Source organism: Papio anubis, chromosome 1 (assembly GCF_008728515.1).
Source record: "Papio anubis isolate 15944 chromosome 1, Panubis1.0, whole genome shotgun sequence".
NCBI lineage: Eukaryota > Metazoa > Chordata > Mammalia > Primates > Cercopithecidae > Papio > Papio anubis.
In genome coordinates this window covers 149,751,321-149,778,682 of record NC_044976.1, presented here as the reverse complement: position 1 = coordinate 149,778,682, position 27,362 = coordinate 149,751,321, and the positions used below count along the sequence as shown (strand labels likewise).

General features: G+C 38.3%; 1 protein-coding gene across 4 annotated transcripts in view; it reads left to right on the top strand.

The window, feature by feature from the left end:
* The window catches only part of DTL (denticleless E3 ubiquitin protein ligase homolog), a 67,500-nt gene that overhangs the window by 10,835 nt on the left and 29,303 nt on the right, over nucleotides 1-27,362 (top strand). For all 4 annotated transcript variants that reach the window (XM_003893123.4, XM_021927310.2, XM_009187650.3 and 1 more), the window contains 8 exons: nucleotides 824-885; nucleotides 970-1,090; nucleotides 15,483-15,548; nucleotides 17,501-17,613; nucleotides 19,433-19,506; nucleotides 20,832-20,935; nucleotides 21,221-21,325; nucleotides 24,713-24,825. In XM_003893123.4, coding sequence (XP_003893172.1) covers nucleotides 824-885; nucleotides 970-1,090; nucleotides 15,483-15,548; nucleotides 17,501-17,613; nucleotides 19,433-19,506; nucleotides 20,832-20,935; nucleotides 21,221-21,325; nucleotides 24,713-24,825 — 758 coding nt within the window. The remainder of the gene's footprint in view (nucleotides 1-823; nucleotides 886-969; nucleotides 1,091-15,482; nucleotides 15,549-17,500; nucleotides 17,614-19,432; nucleotides 19,507-20,831; nucleotides 20,936-21,220; nucleotides 21,326-24,712; nucleotides 24,826-27,362) is intronic.

Sequence of the window (27,362 nt, the reverse complement as noted above, 5' to 3'; positions counted from 1 at the left end):
CGATCTCCTGACCTCGTGATCCGCCCGCCTCGGACTCCCAAAGTGCTGGGATTACAGTCGTGAGCCACCGCACCCGGCTGCATTAGCTATTTTTCCTGATGTTCTCCCTCTCCGTGCTCCCCCTCAACAATCCCCAGTGTGTGTTGTTCCCTTCCCTGTGTCCATGTGTGCTCGTTGTTCAGCTCCCACTTATGAGTGAGAACATACAGTGTTTCGTTTTCTGTTCATGCATTAGTTTGCTGAGGATAATAACTTCCAGCTCCATCCATGTCCCTGCAAAAGACATGATATCATTCCTTTTTATGGCTGCATTGCATTCCATGGTGTATATGTACCAAATTTTCTTTATCTAGTCTATCATTGATGGGCATTTGGGTTGATTCCATGTCTTTGCTATTGTGAATAGTGCTGCAGTGAACATATGCATGCATGTATCTTTATAATAAAATGATTTATATTCTTTTGGGTATATACCCAGTAATGGGTTTGCTGGGTCAAATGGTATTTCTGGTTCTAAGTCTTTTGAGGAAGCACCACACTGTCTTCCACAATGGTTGAATTAATTTATATTCCCACCAACAGTGTAAAACTATTCCTGTCTCTCCGCAGCCTTGCCAGCATGTGTTGTTTCTTGACTTTTTAAATAATTGCCATTCTGACTGGCGTGAGATGATATCTCACTGTGGTTTTGATTTGTATTTCTCTTAATGATCGACTACTGATCTTTTTACTACTACAGCTTTCCAGGCATTTAAACTTCTATTAATATGGCTACCACAGAATACAATTTAGACATTTCACATTTACCATTTTCTTTGTTTAGAATGGATGGCTCACTGGAATGCCGTCTTTGACCTGGCCTGGGTTCCTGGTGAACTTAAACTTGTAAGTGACTTTATTTCATTAGGATCTGGGTAAATACTGATAAGGGATTGCTTTGTTAAATTGTGCTTACCTTATTTTTGAAAGGTTACAGCAGCAGGTGATCAAACAGCCAAATTTTGGGATGTGAAAGCTGGTGAGCTGATTGGAACGTGCAAAGGTCATCAGTGCAGCCTCAAGTCAGTTGCCTTTTCTAAGTTTGAGAAAGGTAGGTTTGTGCTTATCCTCTTTCATCTCCTTAACCTTCTTTACAGTGGGGAGGTAAGAACCTGTAATTGTTTCTACCCTTTCCCCTATCAAAGTTACTACTTTACCTACCTAGATGATTAAGATTCTTTTTTTGGAGACAGTTTCATTCTGTTGCCCAGGCTGAAGCGCAGTGGCACCATCTCGGCTCACTGCTACCTCCGCTGCCTCCCAGGTTCAAGTGATTCTCCTGCATCAGCCTCTGGAGTAACTGGGACTACAGGCGCACAGCACCATGCCCAGCTAATTTTTTTGTATTTTTAGTAGAGATGGGGTTTCACCATGTTGGCCAGGCTGATCTAGAACTCCTGAGCTCGGGCAATCCACCTGCCTCAGCTTCCCGGAGTGCTAGGATTACAGGTGTGAGCCACTGCACTCAGCCAGGTGATTAAGATTCTAATATGATTGAAAACCTTAATAAAATTAAATTGGTTTTAGGCCCACTCTTCTGGACATTATCTCTAGCTTGTCTCTGAAAGTCAAGAGTCTTTGGTAAATTTTTATATAGTCATGCACATAAGGTGAAGATTTATAAACAGCTATGATACCATTGTTTAACTTTGATTGTTCATTGAAGTTAAAACCTTGTACTGGGCACTCATTAACTCTACTTGTAAAATCTAAATGAGCTATAAGGCTGATAAACTGAACATGATTTTCTACCTAACAGTTTATCATGTATTTGGTTTAAATGGCCCGTTTTTTGTTTTTTGTTTGTTTTTTGAGATGGAGTCTCGCTCTTTCACCCAGGCTGGAGTGCAGAGGCTCGATCTTGGCTCACTGCAGCCTCCACCCCTCGGGTTCAAGCCAGCCTCCAGCCCCTGGGTTCAAGCAGTCATCTGCCTCAGCCTCCCAAGTACCTGGGATTACAGGAGCCCGCCACCACAGCCAGCTAATTTTTGTTTTTTAGCCGGGGTTTCACCATCTTGGCGAGGCTGGTCTTAAACTCCTGACCTCATGATCCACCTGCCTCAGCCTCCTGAAGTGCTGGGATTACAGGCGTGAGCCACTGCACCCGGCCAAATGGTCCAATTTTCTATTATGTTTTCAACTATTACTTAAAATTGATTTTCCTATGTTTATTTTATTGTTATAATGGACAAGGAAGATTTAAGAGTGATATAACACAGCGCAGTACTATGGCAGCTAGGGAAAAATGTATCAGTGGTGTCTGAATAAGCTCTTCATTTCTGTTGTTTGTTTTGTTTTGTTTTCTCCTTCCATTTGTTTCTCAGTAAATAAATTTTTTTTAATGGACCAACAAACATTTATCTCAAAGGAGTCTCTGAAGTAATCTGACTTTAATCTCTGAATAATAGTGACAGACATTACAATCTCCTTTATCACTTAAAAAAAATACTCTATTTTAAAAATCAAATGTTTTCATTTATTCACCTGAGCCATTTAGGAGGTTAAGCTGGTTTGGACTGGTTGTTTGTTTTTTGAGACAAAGTCTCCCTCTGTTGCCCAGGCTGGAATGCAGTGGCATGATCTCGGTTCACTGCAACCTCCTCCTCCCAGGTTCAAGCAATTCTCATGCCTCAGCCTCCTGAGTAACTGGGATTACAGGCGTGCACCACCACACCCAGCTAATTTTTGTATTTTTAGTAGAGACAGGGTTTTGTCATGTCAACCAGGTTGGTCTCGAACTCCTAACCTCAAGTGATCTGCCCGTCTTGGCTTCCCAAAGTACTGAGATTACAGGCATGAGCCACCATGCCCAGCCTGGCTTGGACTTTTAAGAAAGTCGGTTTTAATCTACTGTGGTTGCAGTTGAAACTGGAACCTTTAAGGAGAACTATGGCATGATTTTTCTTATTTCTGCATAACTTTATTAACATATTTAAGTAGTTAGGTATGCTTGTGTTCTAGTTTTCTACACTCCTGTGTCAGAGTTCACTCTGAGTTTGTAAAAATAATGTTAAAATAATGAAAATTTACCTAACTACAGAATAATGGAAAACATCATATTTTTTGGTCCTTTTGCTTAATTTTTACAACTCTGCATGTGAACCAGCTTATGACAATGAGCTGTAGAAGAAAAGGCACTGAGTTAGAGATTGGGGCAGGTGGCTTTTTTCATGGCTTTCAGTAGTCCATAGGTGCTCTAGTGTAAATTAATCTGATCAGATACTACTCCCAAGCCCTGTGGTTTGTTTTGGTAAAACAGAACAGATAATAGCTCTATTCACTCCATCAGCCATAAGCCCTCTTACAGGACAAACCTTTGCAACTAAACATGGAAGCCCTTTGTTTTATTCTGGACTCTTGGGCAAAGTGATTTTTACCTCCTTGGGCCTTCATTTTCTAATTTTGTGAGATAAATACCTATTCTATTTAGGTCACAAAAATATTGTAGACATAAAAGTGAGGTGAAATATGAATGCTTTTTTTTTTTTAATCTGAGCTCATTATGGTGGCTCATTCCTATAATCCCAGCAACTTGGGAGGCTGAGAAGGATGGCTTGAGGCAGGAGTTCAAGACCAACCTGGATAACATAGTGAGCCCCTATATCTAAGAAAATAAAAAATTAGCTTGGTACAGTGGTATGCACCCGTAGTCCGAGCTACTTGGGAGGCTGAGGTGGGAGGATCACTTGAGCTCAGGGGTTTGTGGCTGTAGTGAGCTATGATTGTGCCATTGTACTCTAGCCTGGGCAATAGAGTGAGACCCAGTCTCAAAATAAATTAAATCAATTGATCTGTCTATAATCAATCAGGGGACCATATAAATACTTAGTGTTTTGTGGGGGTTTTTGTAGGTAGCATGGTAGAAAAGATCATTGGTCCAGTTCTTCCCACCCTACCTGGGTAGGATACAAATAATCCTAACTGGACATAGTCATACTAACGGAATTTGCCTTCCCTAAGTATCTACCAACTAAAAGCAAAGAAAATGGACTCAGATAAGTGCTTTGTGTGGCAAAAGGGCAAGTATTAGAACTTTAGTGGAAAATTAAAATTGATTATAAATTTATTTCTATTTCCTCTCCTACAAACTTACCTATATTTGAACCTTCTTTCTCATCATTCTCAAGTTTTAATTAAATGAGAATCTCTTGGAAGTGGGCCAGGCATTTATTTTTTTAAAGTTCCTCAAGGGATTCCAATGTGTAGCTAAAATTGAGAAACATTCTTGATTCTTCCCAAGACCTTCCCCCATTGCATGTATCCCCACTACCCTGTATCTTCAAGTTCTCCCTCTCTATTGGCTGATTCTCCTTAGGAAAGACTCAAGAATGCCTGTGACCTATTTTCCCAAATATCTTAACCCTGTCTTCTCTTTTAGTTACTGTTACATATTTTCCATCTCCTTTAATTTGGTTTAATCTATTTTCCACATCTAGCCCTCTTCCTGAAATCACTCTTGCTAAGGTTATTATCTAATTATCAGAAAGCGTGAAACTTTCCAGGTCTTTTCTTCTGCTTGTATAATATGCTACACTTTTAGTGTTTATAATATGTTACACTTTTAGTGTTTATAAAATTCCAGTAAAAGTATTTGCTTAGAATCTGTGATATCCCACTCCCTCTGGTACTCCTTCTGCTTTCTCTTTATTCTTTCATAGTTGCTTTTACCTAGCTTGAAGTGTTAGCAAGGCCCAGGATTTGGTGTTTAGCCTTTTTTTGCTTTCAACCTATACCTTCTTGGACAGTTTCATCTGTACCAGTTTTTTTGTTTGTTTGTTTGTTTGTTTTTTTTTTTTTGAGACGGAGTCTTCACTGTGTCTCCCAGGCTGGAGTGCAGTGGCGCGATCTCGGCTCACTGCAAGCTCCGCCCCCCGGGTTCACGCCATTCTCCCGCCTCAGCCTCCCAAGTAGCTGGGACTACAGGCGCCCGCTACCGCGCCCGGCTAGTTTTTTGTATTTTTAGTAGAGACGGGGTTTCACCATGTTAGCCAGGATAGTCTCGATCTCCTGACCTTGTGATCCACCCGCCTCGGCCTCCCAAAGTGCTGGGATTACAGGCTTGAGCCACCGCGCCCGGCCTCATCTGTACCAGTTTTGTTTTGTTTTTCATTCTGCTTGTGTTGACCCAGATCTATAATCCTAGCCTTAAGCTTTCTGCAGGTACTTCAGATTCAAGATAGCAAAAACTGAACCCACAATTTCCTTCCTGAACTCATGATTTCTCCCTGGCAATGCCATCTTTTTCCTCTCCTCTGGTATCACTTCCTTGAATAACTTCATTTAACATTTCTTATAGTGCGAGTCTGATGGTAATAATTTACCTTTGTTTTTCTTTATCTGAAAATGTCCTTATTTCATCGTCATTCTTGAAGGACATTTTTGTTGGATATGAAATTCTGGGTCAACAGCTTTTTTTCCTTTCATTGCCTGAAGATGTTCCACTATCATCTCTGCTTTCATTGAAAACTCTGTGGTTGTTAAAATCATTTCCCTGTATATAATATGCTGTTTTTCCTGACTAATTTCAGGATTTTCTGTCTTTGGTTTCTAGCAGTTTGACTGTGGTATATCTAGTCATGGTTCCCTTCACAGTTTTCCTATTTGAAGCTTGCTGAGCCTTTTGTATTTGTTAATTCCTTTTTACTGAATAGGGAATTTTTCTATCATTTCTTGAAATATTTTTTCTGGGCCAGGCATGGTGACTCAGGCCTGTAATCCAAGCACTTTGAGAGGCTGAGGCAGGCAGATCACCTGAGGTCAGGAGTTCAAGACCAGCCAGGCCAACACGATGAAACCCCATCTTTAATAAAAGTACAAAAATTAGTTGGGCGTTGTGGTGGGCACCTGTAATTCCAGCTACTCAGGAGGTTGAAGCAGGAGAATTGCTTGAACCTGGGAGGTGGAGGTTGCAGTTAGCTGAGATCGTGAGTGTGCACTCCACATTCCAGCCTGGGCAACAGAGCGAGACTCTGACTCAAAAAAAAAAAAAAGAAAGAAATATTTTTTCTGCCTAATTTATTCATATTTTCTCTCCTCCCTGCTTCTTCTGGTACCCTAATTACTCATATGTATATATATATTTTCAATTATTCATATATTTGACTTTTCTAAATTATCCCATGCGTCCTTGAGGTTTTCTTTTTTTTCAGTTATCCTAAATTTAAGATAAACTGAAAAAGCCATAACATCCATCCATTTAAAGTGCACGTTTTAGTGGTTTTTAGTTTATTCACTGAGTTGTGCAGCTATCACCACAATCTAAATGTAGAATCTTTTCATCAACCCAAAAAGAAACTTGAACATATTAGCAGTACTTTCACTCATTCCTTCCAACCCTATACAACCACTATAGTAATTTCGGTCTCTATAGATTTGCCCGTTATACACATGCATACAAATGGAATGATACAATATGTGATCTTGTGTGACGAGCTTCTTTAATTTAACATAATGTTCAGTTCTGTTTTTCTCTCTCTTCTTCAAATTGAATGATTTCCATTAATTTGTCCTAAAGTTCACTTTCTCAATTTTCTCCAGTCTATTCTTAGGCCTATCAAGTGAATGTTTTCATTTCAGATACTGGTTTTCAGTTCTAAAATTTTCTTATTTTTTTTTTTAAAGACAGGGTCTTGCTCTGTTGCCCAGGTTAGAGGGCGGTAGCATGATCATAGGTGCATGCCACCATGCCTGGCTAATTTCTTTTTGTATTTTTTGTAGAGATAGAGTTTCACCCATGGTTGGTCTTGAACTTCTGGGTCCAAGGGATCTGCCAACCCAGCCTCCCAAAATGCTGGGTTTACAGGCATGAGCCACGGTGCCTGACCTTCATTTGTTTGTTTCCTGCTGAGATTTATCATCTTTTTATTGATTGCAAATGTATATATTTTTTTCTTCCTTTTTTTTTTTTGTTATTGTTGTTGTTGTTTGAGACAGGGTCTTACTCTGTCACCCAGTTTGGAGTACAGTGGTGAAATCTGCTCACTGCAACCTCTGCCTCCCAGGCTCAAGTGATCCTCCCACCTCAGCCTCCCAAGTAGCTGAGGCTATAGGTGCATACCACCACACCCGGCTAATTTTTGTATTTTTTGTAGAGATGGAGTTTTGCCATGTTGCCCAGGCCAAGTGTACGTTTCTTTAACTCATTTAACATGGATATGTGTCCTTTACAACCTTATCTGATAAATCAACATCTGGATCATCTTGGGATTGGCTTCCATTGAGAATAATTCATTTTCCTGGCTCTTTGTAAGTCAAGTAATTTAAGATTATATTCTGGACATTGCGAATGGTATGATGGATTCTAGATTCTGTTATATTGCTTAGAAAAGAGTTGGTGTTCCTTTTTTAACAGGCAGTTCACTTGTTTAGATCCAAATTGAAGACTATCACACCTACAGGAGGACAGTGGATCTTATCTCAATTATTTTCTTTAGTTTAAGCCTCAGTTGCAAACTGCTTTCAGTTTCTCTTGCCCATATTGTACAGGGGTTAGCCAGAGACTTGGACTGAGTTTAAACATGGAATCATAATTCCATGGGTTCCCTTTCTCTAGCTGTATCCAGGTTTTCCCATCCCCTCACTCTCTGACTGTTCTTGTTGCTCCCAGTCTCCTTTTCCTGGTTCTTCTGACTTGAAAGATGGCAGATTTTTTAATTTGCATTTTAGCTGCCTGGTATTAATGCTGCAACTTTGGCTGTCCTCAAGGTAAAACCACACACACACAAAAAAAGCAAAACAAAAACCCAGTAACTTAATCTCAGGCCAATCATTTGCTAAAGATGTTGACTCTCCTCCAAAAATTGTGTGTTTAAGAGGAAAGTGGGCTGGACTTGGTGGCTCATGCCTATAATCCCAGCACTTTGCGAGGCTGAGGTGGGCAGATCACCTGAGGTCAGGAGTTCAAGACCAGCCTGGCCAAGATGGTGAAACCCTATCTCCACCAAAAATATAAAAAATTAGCAGGGTGTGGTGGTGCATGCCTGTAATCCCAGCCACTTGGGAGACTGAGGCAGGAGAATTGCTTGAACATGGGAGGCTGAGGTTGCAGTGAGTCAAGATCGTGCCACTGCACTCCAGCTTGGGTGACAGAACGAGATACCATCTCAAAAAAAAAAAAAAAAAAAAAGGAGGAAAGTGGTAACTTAAAGGGAGGAGTAAATTTTATCCCTAAACAACAGTTTCTTCTTTAGGCAACAAATTCCAACAAAAGAGGGGGAAAATGAACCTGAGTGAGAGTCTGTACAACCAAAGCTGTTAAAAGGAATGAATAGTGCCTGACACTTAAAAAGTGCTGAATTAGATGAATGGTTTCAACATGACTGACTAGATGCATCTGGCACTTACCTCTTTCACAGAGTGGAACCCAAATAGTGAGATGATATAGTGATAGTGAGATCGTAGATAATCACACTTCAAATAGATCATCTAAGGGAGAACACTGGGATTCAACAGGGAAGTAACAAGAAGCTCTGGAAGCAAGGAAGGAGAGAAAAGTAAAGCAGCCTATTTGACTGGGATCAGCTAGGAATCTGGAGAGGCTTCCTATGCAGGGAAAGAGGAAGTGAGACACACAGCAGCCCAAATACCCACTGTGAACCCTAATAATAATAGCCATGGGAGACCCCCTTGATGCTCATGGACCCTGAGACTAACATAGGGAGCTGCCTGGAGACTTCATGAAGGCATTGCTCCAGAGAGATATCATACTGGGTCCCACAAACCTCCAAGTCCTAAGCAGCTATAACACAGTTTGATTTTCAGAGCCCAGCCCCCACCAGACTGTGTCCTGCCCTGCCACCCAGGCTGAATTAGGAGCCACACACAGCAACCTCATTCCCCTGAATGGAGGGGCAGCTGCATATTTTCACACTTCCCAAGGACAAATTCCACTGCCTGCAACCACCACCACTCTGAGCTGCCGCAGGGCAGAGGTGTAAGCGAAGCCCAGTCCCTTTACTGCCTGCCTATGGATACTCCCAGGGAAAGCAACCCCACTCTCCATGTCAGTACTGCAGCATAGCTGCTGCTGCTGCCCTTTACTTGAGCATTCCACCGGAAGCCTGGGGATCACCCCACCCCTGCCTTCCATAGCCAGCACCTGCAGGCACCACCAGGGTCACCGAGGGCAGTTCTACCCAGCCTAGCTTCATACTCGCCACTACCCAAGCACACTGTCTGGGAAGCCTGAGGATTGCCCAGTTCAGTTCATCACCAGTGGTGCCTGAGCACTCCTCTTAGAGTCTGAAGTTGGGCCTACTCAATCTGCTGCTACCACCACAGCTGGCATCAACCTGTACGTGCAACCTGCAGGTCTGGGGACTGGCCTGCCCAACCTGTCACAGCCACTGCCAGCACTAGTATGGAACACTTGGGTTCCAGGGGATTTTTCCATCACTGCTACTGTCATCACCCACATCACTCCACACCTGCTGCCCAAGGGCTCAAGAACTTGCCCACCTACCTGGCCCACTGCTGCCATTTCCAATACCTGAGTAAGCCATCTGAAGGCCCAAGAATCTACCTGCCTGGATCCATTAACACCAGTGCCAGTGTATGCTGCCTTGGAGCCAAAGGACAAGCAGGCTCAGACCACTGCTGCCACCACTGAGGCCTGAAGACTGGCCTACCTGGTATTTCAGTTTCTGGCAAAACTTAACCAGTCTGCACTAACAACCACACTCTAATCTACCAATGAAACCACAGATACCAAAAGGAATGGTAGAGACTATGCTACTGCATGCATCCAGAACCAAAGCCAAGTATCCTTTCCAACCATCACCATAGATACATCTTCAGGAAAATGTTCTCCACTACAAACCAAATTCAAAAAATTGGAAGGAGCAACTATTACACCAGGTGCACAAATATCAACATAAAAACACAGAGAAATTGAAAAGCAAGGATATGTGACACATCCAAAGGAACACAGTAATTCTTCAGCAACAAATCCCAATCAAAAAGGAATTCACAAAATCCTGAAAAAATGATCCAGAATATTGACACTAAGGAAGCTCAGTGAGATACAAGAGAATTCTGAAAGACAATACAAAGAAACAGAAAAATAATTAAGGAAATGAAGAATCTACCAAAGAGATAGGTATTATAAAATAGAGCTAAATTCTGAACTACAGAATTCATTGAATGAAATACAAAATACCTTTGAAAGCTTCAACAATGCACTAGATCAAGCAGAAGAATCCCAGAACTTGAAGAAGTATTGAAGATCTTTTAAAATAACCTAGTCAGACAAAAATAGAGAAAAAATAATAAAGATGAATGACTAAAGCTCTCATGGCATATGGGACACTATAAAGTGGCCAAATATATGAATTTTCAGTGTCCCAGAAGACAAAGATGAAAGAGTTAGAAAGCCTATTTAACAAAATAATAGGTGAAAACTTCCCAAGTCTAGCAAGAGATTTATATATCCACATACAGGAGGCTCCAAGATCCCCACAAGTATATAATTCAAAAAGGTTTTTTTCCATGTCACATTGTAGTCAAACTGTCAAAAGTCAAAGACAAAGTGAAAAATTCTAAAAGCAAAGAAAAAACATCTAGTCACCTATAAAAGAAACCCCACCAGACCTAACAGCAGATTTCACAGCAGAAATCTTACAGTCCAGGAGAGGATGAGATGATATATTCAACATGCTTAAAGAAAAAAACAAAAACAAACAAACAAAAAACCCTGCCACACAAGAATACTACACCCAGTAAAATTATCCTTCATAAATAAAAGAGAAATAAAGTCTTTCCCAAACAAACAAAAACTGAGGAAGTTAATCACCATAGATGGGCCATACAAAAATTACTTAAAGGAGTCTTATACCAGGAAGTGAAGAACAATATCTACTATTATGAAAATACAAAAACCACTGGTAAGCAGACACACAAGAGAGAGGAAAGACTGAAATGTTACCACTATAGAATACCATGAAACCACAATGATAAAAAGTACCAGAGAAAGGAAGGAACAAAGGATATACAAAACAACCAGAAGTCAATCAATAAAGTTAGGAATAAGCCTTCACATATCAATAATATTGAATGTAAACATGTTAAACTTTCCATTTAAAAGATACAGACTGGGCAAATAGACAAACATGACTTAATTATATACTGCCTACAAGAAATGCATCTCACCTGTGAAGACACATATAAACTGAAAATAAAGGAATGTAAAAAGATATTACATGCAAATGGAAACCAAAAGCAAGCAAGAATAGCTATATTTACATCAGATAAAAGAGACTTTATGTCAAAAGCAGTAAGAAGAAATGAAGGTTATTCAATGATGATAAATCAATGCAGCCAAAGGATATATCAATTCTAAACATGTATATACCTAACACTGGAGCACACAGATATATAAAGCCAATATTATTAGATTTAAAGGGAGAGAGAGACTCCAGTGCAATAGCAATTGAGGACTTCAACACCCCACTTAGCATTAGATATCTAGACAGAAAGTTGGATTTAAACTGCACATTAGACCAAATGGACCTAACAGATATTTACAGAACATTTCATCCAACAGCTACAGAACACACATTCTTCTCATCAACAAACAGAATATTCTCCAAGATAGACCACATGTTAAGACACAAAACAAGTCTCAACACATTTTTAAAAACTGAAATAATGTTAGGTATCTTCTGAGACCACAATGGAATAAAACTAGAAATCAACAACAAAAGGAAGTTTGGAAACTATAAATACATGGAAATTAAGCAGTATGGTATGAATGACTTGGGTCAAGGAAGAAATTAAGAAGGAAATTTTTACAATTCTTGAAACAAATGAAAATTGAAACCCAACATACCAAAACCCATGGGATACAATAAAAGCAGTGCTAAGAGGAAAGTTTATAGCAATAAGCATCTATATCAAAAAAGTAGAAAGACTTTAAAAAAATCTAATGGTGTACCTCAGGGAACCAGAAAAGCAAGAACAAACCAAACCCCGGATTAACAGAGGGAAATAATAAATAGCAGAGCAGAACTAAATAAAATAAAGACTTAAAAAGCAAGAAAAAGGGTCAGAAAAACAAAAGGTTGGTTTTTGGAAAAGATAAAATCAATAAAGTACTTGCTAGACTAACCAAGAAAAAAAGAAAGATGGTCTAAATAAAATCAGAACTGAAAAAGGAAACATTACAACTGATACCACAGAAATACAAAAGATCATCAGAAACTATTGTGTACAGCTAACTAGAAAACCTAGAGGAAATGGATAGATTACAAGACACAACCTACCAAGACTGAATCAGAAAGAAATAGGAAACCTGAACAAATCAATAATAACAAGATCAAAGCAATAATAAGTCTTCCAGCAAAGAAAAGTTCAGGACCAGACTCTACCAAAAAAAAAACCTCAGATCTAATAAATTCATTAAAAGTTGCAGGATACAAAATCAACATACAAAAATCAATAGCATTTCTATACATTGATAATGAATTAGCTGAGAGAAATCAGGAAGGCAATCTCATTTACAATAGCTACCAAAAAATAAAACACCTAGGAATAAATGTAGCCAAAGAGGTGAAAGATCTCTACAAGGAAAACTATAAAACACTGATCAAAGAAATTGAAGAGGAGACAAATGGAAAGAGACCTCATGCTCATGGATGGGAAAAATTATTTTCCCATGGGCATACTGCCCAAAGCAATCTACAGATTCAGTGCAATCCCTATCAAAATACCAATATCATTTTTCACAGAAGTAGAAAAAACAATCTTAAAATTTATGTGGAGCCAAAAAGAACCCAAATGCCAAAGCAATCCTAAGCAAAAAGAATAAAGCTAATATAGCTAAAACAGCATGGCATTGGCGTAAAAACAGACACACAGACCAATGGAACAGAAAAGAGAATTCAGAAATAAATCCATATATTTGCAGCCAACTGATTTTTCAATAAAGGTACCAAGAACATACAATAAATGGTGCTGGGAAAAGTGAGTATCCATATGCAGAAGAATGAAACTGTAACCCTGTCTCACTATATTAAAGAAAATCAAGATAGGCTGGGCATGGTGGCTAATGCCTGTAATCCTAGTACTTTGGGAGGCCAAGGCAGATGATTGCCTGAGCTTAGGAGTTCAAGACCAGCCTGGGCAACATGGCAAAACCCCACCTCTACTAAAATACAAAAAATTAGCTTGGCGTGGTGGGCGCGCCTGTAGTCCCAGCTCCTTGGAAGGCTGAGGCTTAAGAATCGCTTGAGCACAGGAGGCAGAGATTGCAGTGAGCCAAGATAGCACCACTGCATTCCACCCTGGTTGACACAGTGGGACTCAGTCTCAAAAAAAATAAAAATAAATCAAGATGGATTATAAAGACTTAAATGTAAGACCTGAAACAAAACTAGAAGAAAATTTAGGGAAAGCACTTCAGGATATTGGTTTAGGCAAAAATTTTATGGCCAAGAACTCAAAAACACAGACAGTAAGAACAAATAAATAAACTAGACTATACTAAACTAAAAAGCTTCTGCATGCCAAAACCTTTTGAATGGGAAGTATTTGCAAACTATTCATCTAATAAGGGAATAATATGTAGAATCTATACAAGGAACTCGAACAATTCAACAGTAGAAAAAACAATTAAAAAGTAGGCAAACACAGACTGGGCAATGTGGCAAAACTGGCTCTGCAAAGAAAAACAAAAAAATTAGCTGGGCATGGTGGTGCCCTACTGTAGTCCCAGCTATTTGGTGGGACTGAGATGAGAGGATCACCTGAGCCTTGAGCGGTGATTACACCACTGTACTCCAGCCTAAGTGACAGTGAGATCCTGTCTAAAAAAAAAAAAAAAAGTAGGCAAAGAACATGAATAGACATTTCATGAAAGAGGACATACAAACGGTCAGCAGGTATATGAAAAACTGCTCAACATGACTAATAACCACAGTGAGATATCATCTTAACCCAGTTAGAATGGCTATTATTAAACAAAACATGCTGGCAAGGATGTGGAGAAAAGAGAACTCTTGTACACTGTTGATGGGAATGTAAATTAGTACAGCCACTATGGAAAACAGTAAGATTTCTCAAAGAAAAAAAAAAAAAATAGAATTACTATTGATCTAGCAGTCTCATTATTGGGTATAGAGCCAAAAGGAAACAGTGTATCAAAGGGATAACTGCAGTCACATTATTGTAACACTGTTCACAATAACCAAGATACGGAATCAATCTGTCTATTAACGAACAAATAAGAGTTTTTAAAAATTGTAGTATATACACAATTGAATACTATTTGGCCATAAGAAAGAATGAAATGTCATTCACATCAACATTATGTTAAACAAGACAGGCACAAAAGATAAATTTCACATGTTCTCACTTATATGTGGGTGCTAAAACAATCTCACGGAGGTAGAGAATAAAATGATAGATAACCAGAGGCTGGAAAGTGAGTGGGTGTGAGGGTGGAATGAAGAAAGGTTGCTTGATGGATACAAGCATAAAGTTAGATAGAAGGTATAAGTTCCATTGTTCGATACCTGACTATTGTCACCTTACAAAATATTGTATATTTCAAGCAGCTAGAAGAGACGAATTGAAATGTTCCCAGCACATAGAAATGATGAATACTCAAGGTGATGGATACCAAATACCCTGACTTGATCATAACACATTCCAGGCAGATATCAAAATATCACATATACCCCATAAATATGTAAACTATTATGTATATCAGTAAGCAAAATTGCATGTTTTCATTCAGTTTCCACAGAGCCCTCAGATAGTTGTTTTTGTGTTTTATCCCATTTACAACTAATGCAAGTAGATTAGTTTTAAGTGCTCTTTCACACAGGAGGCAGGGGGTTTTTTGGCTTAGTTTTAAAGAATAAAACATTACAGATAAATTGAAGTTCTCCTATAGTGCCTCCTCCAATCCCACTGCATCCCAGAGGCAGCCTCTTTCACAAACCTCATACGGATCTGGTCCATATTTTTATACTGAGCCAATACAGTTTAGAGGTTTGGAGTGTAAGCTGATTCATACTGCCAGGAATACCTTTACAAGTTATTTACCCTCTCTGTGCCTCTCTTGGTACCTACCTAATAAGGTTGATAGCAAGGATTGAGATAATTTGTATAAAACATGTGGGATAGTAGCTAACATTTAGAATAATAAGCACTCTGTATTTTGACTGTTGCTTGTCATTTTTACTATAACCACTATATATTTTATATGGGTTTTAAAAAATTTACAGAGGGGTGATTCTATAAAGTTTTGGTTCAACATTAGTATCTCAAGCTCTTTGTAATCCTTTTTCCTATTTGTTATTGAGCCATATATTTTTAAATGTTTGACTCCAGTGCCAGATACAGTACCTAGCACATAATAGATAGTCTAGGAAATTTAAATTGAAATATATGTGTCATTTACTGGTTTTGTTAACCTCTCAATAATCTGTTTATTTCCCGCACAGCTGTATTCTGTACAGGTGGAAGAGATGGCAACATTATGGTCTGGGATACCAGGTGCAACAAAAAAGGTTAGATTTTAATTCTGAGAGATTTGGGATTACCCTGTACTTAATTTTGAGTGAAAGAGTTAGTGATTTCATCTGATTACCACCAGGGGGCGTGTACTCATAATTCCCCATTTCTGCTCACTGTTCCAGATTTCAGGATCTTTGTCATTGTTACAAGTATTACACTCACGTATTTATCTCATATTGTCTTCTGAATTATAATGCTATTTACCCACATTATTGATGGACTTAAAAATATTAATACGCAGCCTCACTGGTAAATGTCTTTAAATTTATTTTGGTTTTCAAGAATTTTTATTTTTTTATTTTATTTTATTATTTTTTTTGAGATGGAGTCTCCGTTGCCCAGGCTAGAGTGCAGTGGCATGAACTTGGCTCACTGCAGTCTCCACCTGCTAGGTTCCAGCAATTCCTCTAGCTCAGCCTCCTGAGTAGCTGGGATTACAGGCACCCGCCACCATGCCTGGCTAATTTTTGTTTTTTTTTAATAGAGATGGGGTTTCACTATGTTGGCCAGGCTGGTCTCAAATTCCTGACCTCAAGTGATCTGCCCACCCCGGCCTCCCAAGGTGCTGAAATTACAGGTGTGAACCACCATGCCCAGCCTGATTTTAAAGAATTAGATTGAATTCAAACATAAACTCATGGTTGTCTCGTGATGCCATTAAGCAGACAATGATGATTATCTCACTGTTCACGTTTAGTTAATTTATTAAAAATTTAGTTTCTGCATTTTGAAAAATTGATAACATAGTTGTACATATTTTGGGGGGTATATGTGATATCTTGATACATATATAGAACATGAAATGATCAAATCAGGGTAATTGGGAAATCCATCACCTCAAACATTTTTCTTTGTGTTTGTTGGAAACATTACAATTCTTCTCTTCTAGTTTTTTTTTTGTTTTTTTGGAGATGGAGTCTCACTCTGTCACCCAGGCTGGAGTGCAGTGGCGTGATCTCACCTCGCTGCAACCTCCACCTCCTGGGTTCAAGTAATTCTCCTATCTCAGCCTCTCGAGTAGCTGGGATTACAGGTGCATGCCACCACGCCCTGCTAGTTTTTGTATTTTTAGTAGAGACAGGATTTCACCATGTGGCCAGACTGGTCTGGAACTCCTGACCTCAGGCAATCTGCCTGCCTTGGCCTCCCATTCTTCTAGCTATTTTGAAATAGATAATAAAATTATTTTGAAAAATTTTAATAAACCTTATTTTGTAGAACAGTTTTAGGTTCACAGCAAAACTGAGCAGAAAGTATAGAGAGTTCCCATATAGCCCCTGTCCTGCCCACACACAGGCTTCCCCACTGACAACATCCTATGCCTGAGTGGTACATTTGTTATATAATCAGTGAACCTATATCAACACATGCTGCCACCCAGAGTTTATAATTTACATTAGTGTTATATAGTCTTAGTATTACACATTCTGTGGATATTGACAAATCTGTAATGACACGCGTCCACCATTGTAGCATCATACAAAATAGTTTCACTACTCTAGAATTCTTCTGTGCTCCAATTATTCATCCCTACCTCCCTCTAAGCCCTGGCAACCGCTGATCTTATTACTTCCCCTAGTCACATTTCCTCCATGTCATTTTATGGCTTTATCAAGCTCATTTATTTTTAGTGCTGAATAATATTCCATTGTCTGGATGAACCACAGTTTATACATTCACCCACTGAAGGACATCTTTGTTTTTTGTTTTTTTGGAGATGGAGTCTTGGTTGTTTCCAAGTTTTGGCAATTATTAAAGCTGTTAAAACATCTCTCCGTTTTTATACATTATAGTCTCACCACAGGAGATGTAGTGTAGCTGGCTCTGCTGGCTTCTAATTTCACCAATTTGGTCAAAAATCACTTAATATTGAAGTTTTATGTACACATGTTGTATTTAGCATGTAAGAATCCTGAAACCTAAATTTCCTTGGAATATCTTTCAGATGGGTTTTATAGGCAAGTGAATCAAATCAGTGGAGCTCACAATACCTCAGACAAGCAAACCCCTTCAAAACCCAAGAAGAAACAGAATTCAAAAGGACTTGCTCCTTCTGTGGTAAGGTTTTACAGATGTATACATGTGTGCAGATCTTATCTGTAGGATAGAATAAATGGGAGGCTATTGATTAAGTGAATGAGAATCTTCATGATTTTCATTTGATATCAATGGTTTATTGCTTATTCAGCGCCTACATTTGTGGTTCTCAAATTCTAATTTTTAGTTCTTCTGAATTATAATTACACTTACCTATATTACTGATGGAATTAAAATATACATAGGCTTGTTGATAAATATCTTTAAATTTATTTTGGTTTTAAATAATTGGATTGAATTAAACATAAGATCATGTTGTCTCATGCCATTAAGCTTTCTAGTGATGATTTTTTTTTTAAATTTCAGTGTCTACATTTTTAAAAATTAATAACATAATTGTACATATTTTGGGGGGGCACACTATGTATAATGATCAAATCAGGGTAATTGAGATAGCCATCACCTCAAATACTATGTACATCAGAGTTGCCTGAGGCACATGTTAAAAATTCACCTTACTGAGTCTCATCCCTAAAAATCTCTCTACACACACACACACACACACACACACACACACACACCCCTATAGTATAGTGGAATTCATTAGGAAAAGTCGGGGAGGAGTAGCTTGAGGAAGCATATTAAGTACTGTGATGCAGTCTTCTATGGGGAAAAATACCTGTTGTTTTCGTAATACAAACTACAGAGAGATGCGTTTTTTGTTTTTTGTTTCTTTGTTTTTTGTTTTTGAGACAGTCTCGCTTTGTCACCCAGGCTGGAGTGCAGTGGCGCAATCTTGGCTCCCTGCAAGCTCCGCCTCCTGGGTTCACGCCATTCTCCTGCCTCAGCCTCCTGAGTAGCTGGGACTACAGGCACCCGCCACCATGCCTGGCTAATTTTTTGTATTTTTAGTAGAGAGGGGGTTTCACCGTGTCAGCCAGGGTGGTCTCGATATCCTGACTTCGTGATCCACCCACCTCAGCCTCCCAAAGTGCTGGGATTACAGGTGTGAGCCACCACACCCGGCCAGCTTATTTTTAAGCATTTGACAAAATATTATCAAATATATTGAGAAACACATGGGTAGAACATAGTACCACTCTAATAACTTACAGTCAGAGCTCAAACAATGCCCATAATATATCCTTTTTCTTTAAAAAAATTGCCCTTTTTCTCACTTTAATTTTTTTTCATATTCGTGGTATGTAGGGTACAAGTTAATATTTTGGGGGAAGTATGACTGCTAAGACATTAAGACTTAAAACTATACACCATGAACAGGACACAAGCATGAATCGAGGCAGATAGTGGAGGCCGTATGAAGTTAAAATGAGTAACATTTCAGACATTTAATCGGGTTCTGAGCCAAGATAACTTGTTAGGTAATAGCAATTAGGAGGTAAGACTCCACTGGGCCTCTTTTTCAGAGAACATGTAATAATCTTTTATTCATAATTCTTTTGATACTCCTGTATGATAATCTAGGTAGAGCAACATTTTAGAGGTTAAACCAGCACAAGAAAGTTAAGTAAGTTTCCTAAGGATACACACAGCATATTAGTAGGGCTGAGTCTAACTAGATGCAGTAGGCTCAGATAAGCAAAATCTTTTAGTCACCAGTTTGTTTCTTGAGTACAAGTTGAAGTATTATATACTAAAACTTAATGATCCTTGCTAAAATTACCTCTTGGTCAGCATATATATCTGATTGAGCTCATTAGAGAAGACTTCATCTAAGTCAGTCTGGGGAGAAAAGTCGTTTTTTAGCACCTCGTTCTCTTGATGGTAAAGATTATGTTGCTCAAGATAGAATCTTCTTTTTCTTTTCTTGTGCTATCAGGATTTCCAGCAAAGTGTTACTGTGGTCCTCTTTCAAGACGAGAATACATTAGTCTCAGCAGGAGCTGTGGATGGGTAAGAGTCTATTTCTTATTTCTTCCGACGAGATCTTTTTTTTGAGCTGTGATGGTACAGTCACATAGTCTCATTATAATTAAATGTGTGCGCTTTCAACTGTCAACACAGCAAGTACCCCAAATGAGAAAAGGAACTGTAGATCACATTGGAAAATACCTAGTTGAAGGACTCTTGAAGGATAATTAAATGAAAGAATACATGTGTCACGCTTAGCACATTGTCTAGCACGTAAGAGCAGTGGTAGCTGCTGTTGCTATCTTAGAAAAGCTGGCTGGGTAGCTTGCTTGCCTTATGCAATATAATTTAGTCACTAATTCTCATTTTGAAGAGTAAAATTTCTGTTACTTCGGGTTTTATCTTTTTCAGGTTTAAGAATATCCTAAAAGAAGAAATCTGATTCTGGGGATGTAATTAACATTTCTGGGAGTAATCTAACTAGATTGATGATAGTAAGGTCTAATGACTTTCACATACCTATCATCCATGATTAGTCTGAATTCTTGGCTTCCAAATAAGTCTGCTCTGTGATGCTTGTTGGTTGGTTGCTTTGTAGAATATAAATTCTTTGCAAATGGAGACTCTCTTTTTAAGCTTCCTTCCTATTATATCTCTCAAGGCATCCTTCCCTTAAAATTTTTAATTTAAAATATGATGGCTTACCAAACTTGTGTCCTCTGGGCACTAAAACCCTCTGAACCAAATTATCAGGCAGGAATGAAGGATTATCTAAAAGTTATTAGTTCTGCTTGTGAATGACTGTGAAAGCTTGCTCTGTTTGTTTCCAAGAATACTGTCATTTCATATCAGGTCTGTGTTTTCAAGTTGCCTTCATGCTAGAAGTAGAGGGTTAAGACAATTATCTCAGTAGATGAAATGAAAAAATACTTTATTTCATGGAACAATTTGTTTAGATTATTTAAGGAGTTGTGTACGGAGATGTAACCACAGCGACAGAACTTACTACTTATGATATCAAAGGATATATGCAGAATATTAAGGCTTAGGAAGTGTTTTTTCTAAAAACAATGGAACAATTACTATCGGCACTCAACCTTCATCTTCCTTTTCCGTTCCCTTAGAGTAAACTCCAGTAACCCATCACTGGGTCAAATCACATCTGTTTCCGTTCTGTCAGAATTATAAGCCTGGTATTGGAGACAACAGTGTAAGATAGTTTGATTTGTTTCCCAATTAAGTATCCTCACTGTACCTAGCTAATGTGCCAGAAGAGTTAGATTAAAAGTCATTTCACATTTAGTGTAACTGAAGTTGTTTGGGGTTGGAAGAAGGTCTACAAAATATTTATTTGCCTTGGTTTTTAGGATAATCAAAGTATGGGATTTACGTAAGAATTATACTGCTTATCGACAAGAACCTATAGCATCCAAGTCTTTCCTGTACCCAGGTAGCAGCACTCGAAAACTTGGTAAGCCTTTGTATAGGTCTTTTGGGGGAGATATGAGTTTTTGTTAAAAAAACAAACAAACAAACATTAGGCTAGTTTCCAGTAACATTGATATGAAAAATTCTAATATGTGAAGTTCAAAAGATAAAAACTCAGAAGAATGTTTTTGGTTTGTGTATATTTTGGGGACAAAGAATTCTGATGATTCTTCTTAAGGAACGATCTATTTTTGTCTGTACGTTTTGTCTCTACCTCAAATCTACTCACCATCATCAGGACATGCTAACTTAAGTTTACTTTTTCCAGGATATTCAAGTCTGATTTTGGATTCCACTGGCTCTACTTTATTTGCTAATTGCACAGACGATAACATCTACATGTTCAATATGACTGGGTTGAAGACTTCTCCAGGTAAGACATTAGTCATTCAAATTCTCTTACCAGGAAACCATTATGGGCTTTTTTTTGGTAATGATAATTCAATGGGTTTTCTTCTAAACTGGACTTGTTAAGCCATATGAGGACTTTGACATCTTCGATTACATCCGGTGATAATTTCATAAGTGTACATTCCTTGTGATTTCATAAGTAAGCTGAATTGTGCTTTACATGGTGACTGAATTTTATTTTAATAGAGAATATCTCCTGAAATTATACCCTTTGGCCTATATTTAGAATTCTCTCAATTTTTGATTTAATAAGCTGTGGAGTAGACAAAGCGCTTCTGCTCAGCTTTTGTCCTCTTTAGGGGCTGCTGGTTAAAATTAGGGGACTGAATTTCTCAGACCCCCAAAATAGTTTTAGCCTATCTCAGGCTTCTCCTTAATGTTAAAGAGAGGCCCTTTTATTTCTAGATGTTTTCCCCAGCCTCGCCTTTTTTTTTTCCCTCAAAACTATAAAAATAGAATCTGATACTTACAACTAATAAATGATAGTTTTAAAAAGAAAACCCAAGTTTCTCAAGCATGCTTTCCTCTTTTTTTAATCTTCTCCCCTCCCTCTTCCAAATCACCAGCCTCAGGCATGCTTTAAGAGAGTTATTTGGGTTACGTTATTTTTAAGAACATCAATTTCTTAAGCTACATCTTAGTAGCCTGGTTATTCCTCATCTATAGATCTTTCAAAAACACTTTGAATTCCATAACCAATCCTCAGAGTTACCCAGTTTCCACTAAAGTGAAATGGTTTGATAAACAAGAAACCTCAAGTACAGAACTTGTCATTTTATTTATTTTTTTTTAATCTTTTATTTTTTATTTTTTTGAGACAGAGTTTTGCTCTCTGTTGCCCCGGCTGGAGTGCAGTGGTCCGATCTCAGCTCACTGCAACTTCCGCCTCCTGGGTTCAAGCAATTCTCCTGCCTCAGCCTCCCAAGTAACTGGGATTACAGGTGCCCGCCACCACGCCTGGCTAATTTTTGTATTTCTAGTAAAGGCGGAGTTTCACCTTGTTGGTCAGGCTGGTCTCGAACTCCTGACTTCGTGATCCGCCCACCTCAGCCTCCCAAAGTGCTGAGATTACAGGTGTGAGCCACCGTGCCGGCCCAGAACTTGTCATTTTAGCTGAGATCTTAAAGAAGTTTCCAAAGGTCACTCCAAGCAATCTTATTAGGACTTTAGTATTGGTGGCAGTATCATAGTCGGCATTTCTGATGCTTTGCACTGGGTCTGATTTTCTCTAAGCAAGAGCAATAATGTTTAGAAAAGGGAAGAGGTGTTTCTTTTGCTGCTTTCCTTAATGGAATCTGAGCTTGGAGAACTGCTAATTTAGTTAATCGAAAATCTTTCCTTGAAAGATAAAACCTAATCCTGATTATATTATCAGATGTACAAGAGCTCTTTCTATATAATTTTTGCTGCAGTGTGGCACTGAAAAGGGCCTTGAGTTTAGTGTCCTGCCGTCAAACACTTCGCTAATAATTTAGTAAACCTTTTGTGTGCTTCTATTTAATTTCATTTGCTCAGATGGATAGATAGGTAAATAGATTAATAGATCAATTTGTTCCTTAAAAATTGAATGACAGCTGGCCATGGTGGCTCACACCTATAAACCCAAGCCGAGGCTGGCGGATCGCTTGACCCCAGGAGTTCAAGACCAGCCTGGGCAATATGGCAAAACCCCATCTTGACAAAGATGCAAAAAATTAGTTGAATGTGGTGGCATGTACCTATAGTCCTGCTACTCGGAAGGCTGAGGTAGGAGGATCGTTTGATCCTGGGAGGTTTGAGTCTTCAGTGAGCCATGATCTTGCCACTGCACTCCAGCCTGGGTGACAGAGTAAGACCCTGTCTTTAAAAAAAAAAAAAAAAAAAATTGAATGACAACTCTGTGTGTGTGTGTGTGTGTGTGTGTGTGTGTGTGTGTGTGTGTATAACATCTTGTAATTACTTGTCCTTTTCAAAACTTCTGAAAGGATCTTGGATTTGATACTTGATCTACCATGCTTTGTATTTATGGTGTTATATTAAGTGATGTTCATGAGGATGACTTTGCAAGATTAAATTGAGCTCATTAAAGCCAATATGCATTTTAGGAGGATTTTTAGCAAGGTTTAAACATTTACAGTGCATATCATACCAGCCTTTCTTAGACCAGCAGAGGGCAATAAATCCTCACAGGTATAGTGGGAAATTCAGGCTAGAGTTTTCCATTCATAGTTCAGAGTTGCGGAAGATTAAAAATTACAGTTTTAAAACAATGTTCAGAATAAAGGAGCTTGTTTATTTTGCAGTGATAATAGGTGTATACAAATTGATTCATATCCTGCCTCACTTTCACAGTAAAAATATCTGATGTGAGGAGTCTTTGCTATGCCTGCATAGCTTTTTCCTTAAAAGCTATAAATACAAAGTTCTTTTCCAGCTTTATTCTAGAAAATGGAAGAGATTCCTGTAAGCACTTATGGAAAGCTGTTAAGTCCCCTACTAATACTTTTCTCTCTGGAGTGTGATTGTTTTTTCCTGCCTAAAGGTATCCTTAAATTCTCCAAACATTGAGATTTTTCTCTTGTATTTCCTAGTAGTGTTCTAATGTCAGAGGCCTCAGGTTTTGACCTTCTTAGGATAGAAGAACCTATCAAGAATGTATTCTAGATTGGGTTACCTGCCCTTTTGCCACTGATAGTGAGAAGGCTAAACCTAATCTAGCATATGAACATAGTTTACCCCACTAGCTACTTCCACCATTCAGCCTACTTAAAATGCTGGATTAAAATGATTCTCACATCCCAGATAAGCTAGTAGTAAGTTTTAACCAGAACTCAAATGATACTTTTCACTGTTTTGTTTGTTTGTTTGTTTCCTATTCATGGAACAAATGTTTGAGGATCTACTCTGTTTAAAGCACTATAAAATCTAGTGAAGAAAAAGTAAGACATAAAATTTATCCTCAAGATGCTTGAAGTATAAGGGGAAATTAGATGAATATATTATGCAGTGGAAGAAATCCTACCCTGGGCTGGAGAGAGAGGGTCTTATAAAGGTGTTTTACTGTCAGTTGCACATTGGCTGCATTCTTTTTTTAAGAAATGTTTTCATCAAATTTTTTTCTCTTGATATCGCCATTTTCATACCAAGTATTCAGACTGAGTTCATGAGATTGGATCTAATCTAAAGCCTCTTTCTAGGGTTTTGTTTTTCTGCCAGTGTCCAGTTCCCTTGTATTTGATGGATAAATCTAGACCATCTGCTTCAATAGGCAATACAGTGATAAAACTTGCTAGAATATATATGCTGTCTATATCCACTTGACCACTAGAAATAACAAGAGCCAAGTAATTTGTTTTTTTTCCTCTGGCAGTGGCTATTTTCAATGGACACCAGAACTCTACCTTTTATGTAAAATCCAGCCTTAGTCCAGATGACCAGTTTTTAGTCAGTGGCTCAAGTGATGAAGCTGCCTACATATGGAAGGTAAGCTGCTAAACTTCACCCACAAATGTTAGACTGAAGTATTCTTGCAAATATTTGTTCTGTCCAATATGAGGTAAGTTTAATGTAACCACATACTGTACTATTCCTACGTCAAATATTTAGTAAAGGTTGTTCTTGGCTCTTAATATAGCTGAAACCTTACTCTGCTACAGAATGTATGACACTTTCAGGGCCATAGCTTGTCAGAAATTGACAATTTGTATCCTCTGTTTCACAAATGATTAGGAATTGAGAATTCAGAGGGTAGTAAGAACCTTAACTACTTTGTTCCTGCATCCTGGAAAATATGCTGTACTGACTTTCTGCCCTGTGTTTTCAAACTCTTGTTCAGAATACAGTATTTTGATCCTTAGGATCCTGTGTTTGAATCACCCATGGAGCCTTGCACAAAACAGAAACTCAAAACTATTTGTGTGATTAATCTTTATTCTCTTGTTACAAGTAGCTGATCTTCAGGCTACAAGTAGATATGGCTGCTTTCTCAGATTTTTATATATTTAATAGCATTATTTAATAATCTTTTTTTTTTTTTTTTTTTTTTTTTTTGGGATGGAGTCTCGCTCTGTCACCCAGACAGGAGTGCAGTGGCATGATCTCGGCTCACTGCAAGCTCCGCCTCCCAGGTTCATGCCGTTCTTCTGCCTCAGCCTCCCAAGTAGCTGGGACTACAGGTGCCCGCCACCACACCCAGCTAATTTTTTCTGTAGTTTTAGTAGAGATGGGGTTTCAACATGTTAGCAAGGATGGTCTCAATCTCCTGACCTCATGATCTGCCCAAGTCGGCCTCCCAAAGTGCTGGGATTACAGGGTGAGCCACCACGCCTGACCAATAATCTTTTAATTAACTTTTTTTTTTTTTTTTTTTTTTTTTTTTTTTTTTTTTTTTTTGAGACGGAGTCTCGCTCTGTCACCCAGGCTGGAGTACAGTGGCGCGATCTCCGCTCACTGCAAGCTCCGCCTCCCGGGTTCGTGCCATTCTCCTGCCTCAGCCTCCCGAGTAGCTGGGACTACAGGCGCCGCCACCTCGCCCGGCTAATTTTTTTGTATTTTAAGTAGAGACGGGGTTTCACCGTGTTAGCCAGGATGGTCTCGATCTCCTGACCTCGTGATCCGCCCGTCTCAGCCTCCCAAAGTGCTGGGATTACAGGGTGAGCCACCACGCCTGACCTAATTAACTTTTTTTAATAACAGTAATTCTAAAGTGTCTACTGTAAGCTAAGAAATTTAAAGCTGTCCATTTGAAGCCCAGTGGAGAAAATAAAAATATTACACAACAGGTAGCACTTATTACTGAAAACTGTCTCTTGAAGGAATAATTAATTATGGAAATGTTCTGGGAATTCAGAGAACGATCATTAACGCATTGTTTACCCATGACTAAGAATTAGTTATCTTCTAGATCTCCCTGTAACTTCATTAATGTCTTTGACATTGGTGAATTGAATGATTAGAGTTCACATATTTTGGGTTTTAAAGTCATAACGTCTAAAACTTCATAGATCCCATAGTTTTGATAGTATCAAACCCTTCTCAAGAGAAAGTTGTATCATTCTTTATCCTGCCAAGCTCTAGAAAGTAATATTGCTAATTTTTTTTAGGACGGGGTAAAACCTGTTTAGTATGAAGCATAATTCTTCAGCTTAATTTCTTCCAGTCCTGAGGGAAGTACAAAAAAAAGTGGTTTCTATATAACTAGAGTTGCGAAAATGCAACACTGCTTTATTAAAATTTTAGTGACAATATCCTAAATAGTCACAAGGTGGAGATATTGCTCTATCTAAGATGCTTCTATGTTGGGCATGCCTTTTTCTACATGCATATTTCTTTCGTTATATTTTTAAATGAAAATTTGCCTATAAAATATATACTTGAGACTCCATCACAAGATGGAGTTTCCTTTTTAGAGTATTCTTCTTACTTGAGATTTTAACTTTAACAATGTTATGTACTGGCACTAATGCTCTTATATTTTAAATTTTCAGTTTCAAATTTGGTCTTAATGCTTATTTTGCTACCTTTTTCCTTTCTTCTTTGCTCACTGTCTTACCTGTGTTTCCTTCTCTACTTTGGCTCCCAACTTAACTAGAGGATTTTATTCCTACCACAGGTCTGTATCTTTTAAAGTTTGTTTCTTCTTAAAAAAAAAAAAATTTTTTTCCAAACATAACAAAAAGCATGTAAAGAATAATTCAAAAAATACGCATTGATCATTCTTTTTAAATATTCTTAATAAGTTTTAATTATATGTACATAATTATGTATACAATTACGTGTGTGTTGTATAGTTTTCTTGATACAGTTTTAAAATTCTTAATTTTTAAATTATATATATACATAATTATGTGTACAATTATATATTATGTGTATGTGTGTAAAGTTTTCTTGACAATTCTTAAAGTTCCTTCCTCTTCTCTAGTGCAAAGGCCTTTCTAAAATTTTGTTTCAGGGAATGAAGGTTGAGGGAATACTTCCTGCCTTTAAAGATATACACTAAATATAGTTGGCCGTTGTTTCTA